General features: G+C 40.6%; 1 protein-coding gene across 1 annotated transcript in view; it reads left to right on the plus strand.

The window, feature by feature from the left end:
• The window catches only part of LOC103380674 (nesprin-1-like), a 121,135-nt gene that overhangs the window by 35,484 nt on the left and 76,087 nt on the right, over positions 1–9,564 (plus strand). The window contains exons 11-27 of the mRNA XM_025057041.1: positions 18–130; positions 2,136–2,243; positions 2,527–2,664; positions 2,942–3,106; positions 3,206–3,318; positions 3,418–3,586; positions 3,810–3,906; positions 5,838–6,043; positions 6,503–6,667; positions 6,795–6,947; positions 7,172–7,315; positions 7,396–7,572; positions 7,760–7,918; positions 8,174–8,338; positions 8,416–8,550; positions 9,130–9,291; positions 9,375–9,563. Coding sequence (XP_024912809.1) covers positions 18–130; positions 2,136–2,243; positions 2,527–2,664; positions 2,942–3,106; positions 3,206–3,318; positions 3,418–3,586; positions 3,810–3,906; positions 5,838–6,043; positions 6,503–6,667; positions 6,795–6,947; positions 7,172–7,315; positions 7,396–7,572; positions 7,760–7,918; positions 8,174–8,338; positions 8,416–8,550; positions 9,130–9,291; positions 9,375–9,563 — 2,558 coding nt within the window. The remainder of the gene's footprint in view (positions 1–17; positions 131–2,135; positions 2,244–2,526; positions 2,665–2,941; positions 3,107–3,205; positions 3,319–3,417; positions 3,587–3,809; positions 3,907–5,837; positions 6,044–6,502; positions 6,668–6,794; positions 6,948–7,171; positions 7,316–7,395; positions 7,573–7,759; positions 7,919–8,173; positions 8,339–8,415; positions 8,551–9,129; positions 9,292–9,374; position 9,564) is intronic.

Below are 9,564 nucleotides of genomic sequence, written 5' to 3' on the forward strand. Positions count from 1 at the left end.
TTCTCTTTCCTGTGCAGACGTCGATGTAGACAAACCGGATGAGAAATCCATCATGACGTATGTCGCCCAGTTCCTGAAGCATCATCCTGACAGAAAGCAAAGCGACTCAGACGGACTTCTCCAAGTGGAGGTGACTTGACATTAGCTGTGTCTCAGTCTGCATCTGTCAGTGTGTGTCCAACGTCTTTCTACGTCCTAATGGTTGTCTTCTTCGTTAATGTTAGTTCAGTTTGCCAGACTATTGAACTAAGAGTAATTATGGGATTGATTCAGAGAAACCCAAAAACTGACTTTATTCACAGGTTTCTGATTTTTTTTTAGGATTTGTTAAGAAGATTTTTTATTTTACATTCAGAATATATTAAAGGTAGTATAACATATTATTTTTATAAATATTAAAATTCTGCCTTTTCCCAACATGAGCATTGTAAGTACAAAATATTTTCTGAAATAAGTAAGAATTATTTATGAATATGTTGTTCTTCTAATCTTTTGACAAAAAAGTCAAAAATTATATATTTTCACTGTTCTTTAGAAAAAAAGTCACGATTTTAAGTGAAGTTAGAATTCTTGACAAACCATGAACAAAATCCATATTAACGTTAATGTATATTGTTTTCAAAACTTTACAGTATATGTTGACCTTCATTTACCGTCCATTTACGTAAAAGCCAAGCCAGTAATTTTTAAATTGAAACCTAAATCTGTAGAAATGTTCTGATGTCTCTCAGACCAGGAAGTGTGTCTTTGTCTTTTGTCTTTTTGTGTTTTGTATCGCTCTGCTTCTTTCTGTTTCTGTGTGTGTGTGTGTGTGTCTCCCTCTCTCTATGTCTCTCTCTCTCTTTGTGGTAACTGCTGTCTTGTGCTTGTTTTGATGACCTCTGACCTGCAGTGTGGTCTTGCTCCTCGGGACATAGAGGAAATGTTGGAGGTAGGTGGTGCAGCGCCCCGACGGAGCAGGATTTATCCATTATGTCTTGCAGCCCACTGCAAATTGCAGCCATACACATTCATGGTTTCCATATAAATCTGATTAAGTGCTATTTTTGTGGCCCTTTTATTAAATTACTGTACAGTTGTGTACTGCTCTGTTAGAACACTGTCTTCCCGTGTCACAACAGACCTGACATGATAATATTTTCTTTTTCTTTAATCATAGCTGATGTTATATAAGTGTCTTGGGGTTTGAAGGCCGTAATAACAGAAAGGAAGTCCAATATAGTAGGATGTGATATTACCATGTATTAATGTTTCCACCTACTGCAGAGGTTCCTGGTCTCATTAGCATGACAATGAAAGCCTCTGGCAGTGGCCGCCTGCATTCATACAGCATGTTTGATGGAAAGCTTGCAAACAGCCGTGGCGTAGCTGTAAGGTTAACAGTGGCAGCGTCCTATGAAGCTGAAGTCCCAGCCACTTACACACAATGTGTGTGTTCACACGGTGTTCACTTGCCTCTCTCTAGGATTTTTTATTTTTTTTGTATGTTTGTTTCAGAGATGCTTCTCGTCTTTTTATTTGACAGCTCTTGAAAACATGTCAGTGTGTGCCTGCGTGTTGTCCTTTAGTAAAAAAAAGACAGTATGCCATTGTGTTGTTGCATAAAAACAAGTATGTTGTTAGGAAAATGAGGCTGTAACAAGTATATAAAAAAACAGCTTCAAAATTATCTTCTTTTGTTCTGACAGCTGTCATATTGAAATAAAACATCTTTTTGTTAAGTTAAAAACAGATTTCCAAAAATGCTGCCCGTGCAGGTTTGAAAATGAATAGAATTTTGAGTGGCGCAGCATATAATTGTCATGGTTACTAAGAATCCAAAAAAGGCTTAGTGGGGGGTCTTAGACAAATACCCTGTTTTTTTTGGCAGCTGTAAGTTTTGGACATTTGTCAGACAGGATTATAAGGAGGAAGAGGAGTAGGACATACTAATGCTTCCTTTTTCACCTCCTTCCTCAAACATCCAAACATTCCTTGGGTTTATTACTACTCTCTTATACCACATCCTCCCACATTAAATTTATTCCCCTACACCCTAATCCCACCCACCCTTATACTTTTTCATGCCCGTGTCCATCTTCTTCCATGTGTCACTCACTCTGCGACGTCTCCCTTGCCTCCCCCTTTGACTACAGAGAGAGCAGCGTAAGAGCCTGAGGGAGTTAAAAATGTGGCTGGACCAGCTGGAGAGAGAGGCGGTGCAGACTCAAGGGACTGAGGCCAATCTCTCACAACAGTACCAGGTTAGTGCATGTGTCTGTGTGTATCACAGAGCGTGTGCTCTGTTCGAACCGGGCACAGACGCTCCTATTATTAACTTAATCAGTGGGACTACACTGTGGGAATCAGACGGCAGACGTCATATTTCTGAAGTCAATCTGGCTTATTTCACAAAGCCTGGGGATACCATCCATATTCAGCAGCATGTCAGGGATTCTCAATTTTTTCCCCTATGTAATTTGGAAGAGTCTGACAATCTGAAAAAGGAATATTTCGTTTGATTTCATGTACCATATTCTTTTTCAGTCCTTCAAGAGTGTTCGTGTGCAGCTGGAGATGAGGAGAAAACAGGTGGAGGGATCTTTACAGTCTACTCAGAAAGACGGAATACTGACAGTGGACCAGGCTCTGGTCAAACAGGCCTGGGAGAAGGTCTCGAACAGGGTGAGAGAAGCAGCTATTTAAATAACGATATTAAATATAGAGAAGCAGTTAATTATGGTTAATTGTGATTGTGGTTCATCACAATCAATCATGATTAATCTAGATGAACCAACGTTCCTAAATATAACAACAATAACAGCAGGTAGATGTTTGTGTATCACATCCTTTATGAGTTGTGACTGATCCAAATGATGGAATTATTAATAATAACTCAAATTTTATCTTTGCACAGCGAGTGGGTGTTATTCATTTTTATCTTCTGACACTGTGTGTTCAGCTCCTAGACTGGCATCTGCAGCTGGACAGGTCTCTTCCTGCCCCTCTCAATGTGGTGGGAGCATGGCTTCATGAGGCAGAAGGAGCTTTGCGTCAAGAGATCCACATCCAGCAAACACATGATGTGACCGCCAAGACCGTTCACGCAGCCCTGGAGCAGCATAAGGTCAGCATGATGTGAAAATGTGTTTTTGTTTTTACTTGACATGTACAATAGATCTTAAACCGTACTTGTCTCTACTTCCTGTATGCTGTTTTTGTACAGGCCGTGTTAAAGAGTCTGGAAGGACATCAGCAGATCTTTCAGAGGATCCACAAGGACAGAAGTGTCGATGGAGTCCCGGTTCCTCTTGAGCAACTCCAAGACATGGCTGAGAGGTGGGAACAACACCAGATCCATCCAGTCTCTATGCAAAAGTCTCAACATGAGCTCCTGTTGCTGAAGTGGTTTCCTCCATGTTTATTTTTGTGCTTTAGGATGAACTTTGTCTCGACATCCTACAGCATCCATCTGGCTAAGATGGAGTTTCTGGAGAACAAGCACCACATGCAGGCCTTCCTGGGTCTGGCTGAAACCAAGCTCAAGTCCTGGATTATTAAATATGGCCGAAGAGAGTCAGTGGAACTGATGCTACACGACTATGTCGTGAGTTCCCTCTGCTTTCCTTGTTACAATAAAGACCATGAATAAAGTCACCACAAACATAGTTTATAGTTTATCATATTTTTATTATCATTATATGATATCAGAAAGGGTAAAGCGTGAGAAAATAAATGTATGACTAATTGGAATTATTTGTTTTTCTAAGCCATGTTATATTATGTCATTATAGTGTCTTAATTTTCTTTTCCTTTAATCTGTGTTTCAGTCATTTGTGGAGAAACAACGTTTCTTTCAAAAGTACGACACATTGTTCCAGTCCCTGAAACAATCAGCGGAGTCCTACGTCAGTGCTGACAGTTTAGGTCAGTATGTGAAACATGAGCTCTGTTTATATATCCATTTACATTTAAAGTCATTCATTTTTAATATAAAGGGAAGTAAAATGGTTATAAAATATAACTTTCATGATGTATTATTCTACTTTTTTATTAAAGTATATCCAAATATTAAGTTACCAGGGTGATGCTCCATTCAGTTGTAGTTTCTTACCTGTTTTTATTTGAGACTGCACACAGAGAGTGAAGTCAGAATCAAGTAGTTTTGGGTTTAGGTCAGCAGTCAGTTACTGTCAGCAGCAAGTACAGGAAAAAAGATCTGGAACGTTTTGTACATGCAACCTGATGAAATGATTCAAATCCCTTGGAGACTTGTTCTCTCTGCTTTAAAAAAGTGCAAATTCTTTTCTGCATACCTAGAACTCATCTCCTTTCCTAGAAGGTAGAAGTTATAAGATGTTAAAACAAAGGTCAGCGTGAGATTATGGACTTAATTCAGGTACATTAACTCCACCTGTCACTGTCATCATGTAACATGGAGCCATGTCAATAGTGTGTGTTTCCTGTTTTGGAAAATGGTTCAGTTTTTGTGGTGGAGTGGAAACAGCTGCTGTCTTCTCTCTGTCCGTGTGCCATTTTCCTCATCTGCCTGATGCAGCAGGTTTTGACATTAAACTCTTCTGCCTAAGACATCATCTGTCTCCTGAAAAACCATTATCCCGTCTACACATCTTTAGCATCTGACATTGCTGTAAAATACTTCTGCTTAGAGATGAAAAATGCTACTTATTTAATACATCAAGTCAAATTTACTGGATTTGTCAGTACAATGAATAATTCAATGCCTTTTTTTACGAATTTTATTTTATTTCAAGAATTTCAAGAATTCTCTCCTATAGTAAATATTTTCCCTTCACGAATTTGATTTTATTTCAAGAATTCTTTCTCTCCTATAGTAAATATTTTCCCTTTCCCCAACTTTATTTTCTGACGTGTACAGCTCTATAAACACTGAAGCATTCTTCTCTAGGTGCTTAGCCTGCCCATGTCTGGTTTCACAGCTCAGGAGAAGGGGAGAGTCTGCAGGCTACAGCTAAATGAGGCTCCTCCACTCTCTCGGCTCCCAGTAGGGAATACGACCCCATTTGCTAGTTAGGGGTTTGCTCCACTTCTGCGCGTCTCTGGGCACAAAAATGTTTTTTTTTTTTTTTGGTTTCAGGGTTGTGAGGCTTTAGGGTATGCAGAGCAGCGGAAAGGAGTTGTGGTAGAAAATCGAGACATCAGAGAGTTGATTGAACAAACCTAAAAAAATAAATAAGATTGCCCCCACCTTTACTTCTACAAATATCTGAGGCATGCTGTCGTTTGACAGCACGGCTGGATGAACGGCTGTGTGTATTTAAATACTGGTAGCTAATAGTGAAGAAATAGTGAGGTAGTGAGTAACTTCAGGGAAAAGATTTTAAGGTGTGATTAATCTTTTGTTAAGACACTGAACTAGTTGTTTTTTTTGATTGGTGTGTTTAGTTCACATATTCATTTATCTACTCCACACTGACTGGTAGTCGTTTATAGATCAGGGCTTCTGAGACTTAAAGGTTGACAATGCTTCAGGGAGTGAAACACAAAAACAAAGAAAATATATTTCCCTGAAGTGAAATTTTGGGGTCACACACTTATCTGTGCAAGGCCCAGTCAGCCTCGATGTGCTGTGTGTGCTGTGTCTCACTGATGAGTACACAGATACATGTGGACCATTTACCCTGGTCCTAGGTATATTTACAGCTCAAGTTTCTTTAGGTCCTACTGTACTTGTAAGCTTTTGTGACCTTTTCATAAACAGTATATCCAGTGCATATATGTACAACACACAGTGTTTACCAGTGAATGCAGTAAAGTGAGGTACAGTTGCATAGGCTGTGTGCAAAATTAATATTGTTGATACAACTCTGTTCTAGTGGATGAAGGTGAGATGGGGGTGCGCAGGTTCATGCGGGAGGTGGTGACCCAATGGCGGAGTCTGTCCATGGAGCTTCGCAGTGTGAGGAGCATGCTGGAGGAGGTGCTGATCAACTGGGAGAGATATAGCTCTACTGTGGCCTCCTTACAAGCTTGGCTGGAGGATGCAGAGGAGGCGCTGAGCCAGCCTGAAAACACTAGGATGGTAAAGTAGTCTTTATCAACCTGTATCCTGTTCATTTATTTATGTTTATCTTATTTTTACTTTATACAGTTACATGTCTTGAAGTAGTATTCAACAGTATGTCAGGCCTGTAGTTTACCTCAGTGGTACCTCAGTTTACTAGCTGTCTCCACTCGAGTTTTAAAATTTCTACTAGCTGTCTCCACTCGAGTTTTAAATGATCTCCTCGACCTAAACCACGGCTCCAAGGATGTTCCAGTTGTTGCATTGCCATGGTTACATCAGATTCACATCCCCACCAAGGATTAAAGGCCTAATTACCCCAGTTTCTTATTGTCCTTCCTTCAACCCCTTCCTTTGTCTCTTTTTGATTAGCTGTCTTTCTTTTGTCTGTCTTTGTTTCATTTTTTTGTTCGTCATTCAATTCCACAGTGTCTGTGCCTCTGTCGCTTCCTGTTAACATGTCTTCTCTGTTTTCAGGAGTTCTTCCGGAATCTCAGTCACTGGATGGATCAACATGTAACCATGAACGATTCAGGGAATTTCCTCATTGAAACGTGTGATGACAACGTGTCCCTGGAGCTCAAGCAGCAGCTTCTCCTTTTGAATGGACGATGGAGAGATCTCTTCATGAAAGTCAAACAAGTAAACAAATGATAGAGTGTATTATGCATTAAAACCATGATTGGCTCAGCTCTGAAGTCTTTCAGACCACAGCTGGGACACACTACTTGATGCCTGATAAATCTGTATTTACTGTATTTTTCTGCAGTATGCTCGAGTCGAGGAGTTGGAGAGATGGCGGAAAGACCACTTGAAGGCCACCATGACCCTAAAAGAGCTGCTGGACTCAGCAGAGGGCAAGATCAATGCTCCTGTGCAAGTGTCGTTCCTCAATGTAAGAAGCTTCCTGCAGGATGCAGAGGTGAGGAACATTTTTAAAATGTTTTTAAAGTAGTTTTTCTAAGCACTTTCTTTCACTGATAAATTGGGATCAGTACCACTGCTGGTCACTGGGGGCAGGCTTTTACAGATGTCCACAACAGTAATTTTTATAATGTGATTATATGTCATCAGATAAATTTACGTCTTAGTATGACAGCTCTAGTAAATATAATTTTACCTCATATTTTTGACATATCATCTCAGAGTACCAAGCAAAAAGTTGTTGCAATGGAGGCACAGTACAAGTTAGCAGCTCGCAGCGCTCAGCTTCTTGCCAAGGATGCACCACAGGATGAGGCATCCATGGTGATGGCAACGATGTCAACAGCCAAAAGTCAACTGAGCAAGGTTGGTGTCACTGAGAGCTGAAACGTCCTTGGTGCAGAGTTCCATGTTAGTGTTTAACAGGCTGTAGTTTCTTCATCCAGATAAGAGAACGCTGTCCTGCTCTGGTAAGAGAGTGTCACGTTCTTATGCCGCTTCTGGAGGAGATGGAGAAACACATCAGTGCTTTTTACCAAGCACTGGAGCGAGCCGGTCGCATCATTTCTGCTGTGAGAGACCCAGACACACAGCCTCTCACCCAGCACAAACAAAAGTGGCAGGTCAGACGTCATAAGAAAGCACAAAACTTTGAATCAAAACTTCAAATTGTTACGAATTCTCATGTTTGTTTTACTGTGTGATAAAGTAGTTATACAGAATCTGCTTATGAAGTCATTATAAATGTCACATTTGTTTATAAACTAAAATATTTGTGTATTTTTTTCCTTAATCCTTTATTTAATCAAGGACTTATTAAACCAGCAGCAAAACTGTAAGCGATGTCTGTCAGTGATTGAGAGAAACCATCACAACCTGCAGAGGATGCTCTCAACCAATAAGACGCTCCGGAACTTTGACCTGTCATTTATGCAGAAACGTGTGTCTGAAATACAGAGCTCAGCTCAGGTGAGCATGTCTTCGTGTACACCTACAGCATGTACCAAAATACTGCAAAGTAATTACATTACCCCCAGCACTAATTATTTTAATGAGATTACAAACACCCAAGAGGTGACAGTGTCCATTTAGCTCATGTTCCTCATTTCCATTATCTCATGTGTCTCATTACACTTTTGCTTTGCGTAACACAAATTAAATTATTAAACAACACCACCAAAGAAACCAATTATAATCACCCCCAACTTCTGTCTCTCCACACAGGTTTTAGTAAAAGAGGCAGGGGAGTGGAGGAGGCAGGAAGAGGCCAACAACTGTTTGAGGAGAAGGTTCGAAGAGTCACGACAAGAACTGGAAAAAGTGCTGAAGAAAGCTGAGGGCTGCTTGAAGGAGACTGGAGATGCTGAGGCGCTTCTGAGGAAACATGGTGTAAGTGAGGAAAGCATTTGATCTTTTTCAAACCTTGTCTCCTAGTACTATATGAACCTTGTGATTTCTTTATCCAGGATATTTTTGGTCAACTGGACCATCGGATGCTGAGCGTCTTTTTGAAGGCGTGCGATGAGCTGACTGACATCCTACCGCAGGAGGAACAACAGGGGCTTCAGGAAACGGTCCGCAGGTTGCACAAACACTGGAAGGTCAGGAGGTCACCATGCTGCTTTAGCCCTCACTAATTACTGTGCATCTCCTGCGGCCTTAAGTCATTGCTTCATTAACTTAACCAGTGTCATCTTTGACTCTGATGTATTCAGTTGACCTGTGCTGTTCAAATGAAATATTTCTCCTCTCAGCCTTAACTCACAGTGTTGGTTAGTGCAGAAGTCTGCAGCCTGTGGCTAACAAGCCACATGTGGTTGTTCTCTTTGTCTGCTGTATGTTTTGGTAACAACTAAATGTCATGTTTGATGTTGTTTTGTGGTAAAAGAAAACGTATCTTTAAACGTATTAAATACAAATATTAATGTCCTAATGGATATCTGCTGTCTCAGTACTGTCTCCAGTGTTTATCTCAATAACTTTAAAGAACATTATCATAATAAATAATGTTAAAATCAATGTTTGAATCCATTTATATGTTATGGTTAATCTTGTACTTAAAATGCCAGGGCCTTAAATGCAACAGATTTCAGTTACGCTCTTGCACATGTGCAAGAGGACGGCTTAATTTGCTTGCTAACAGCAAGCTCCACTTTGTATTGTTTATGTACTTTTCCCAGGATGTCCAGGCTAAAGTGCCTATTCACCTGCTGCATCTTAAGCTGGAAGTGGAGCAAAGTCGAATCGCTGTGATCTTACAGGACTGCAGATCAGAGCTGGACAGAGAAATACATGCCTTGTCTGGTACCTGCACCAGTGAGCGAGTGGTCAAAGAGCACAGAGTGAGCCTCCTAATGAAGCCCCCAAAGATGGAAGTTTAATTTGACCTATAGTAACTGTCCTCATGACTCTGTGTCATCTCTAGAGTTTCTTCAGGGAACGTAAACCTCTGGCCCTGTGTGAGAAGAGGATCAGAAACATGGAGGACCTCTGTCACAAGTTACCTGACAACGACCCAGCTTACAGAACGTTAGATTCCACCAGAAAAGCTGTGGAGGAAGTTACACAGAACATAAGGAGAACCCTCCTTAAACTGGAGCAACACCCTGACAAAT

Source organism: Cynoglossus semilaevis, chromosome 7 (assembly GCF_000523025.1).
Source record: "Cynoglossus semilaevis isolate Cse_v1.0 chromosome 7, Cse_v1.0, whole genome shotgun sequence".
Lineage (NCBI taxonomy): Eukaryota > Metazoa > Chordata > Actinopteri > Pleuronectiformes > Cynoglossidae > Cynoglossus > Cynoglossus semilaevis.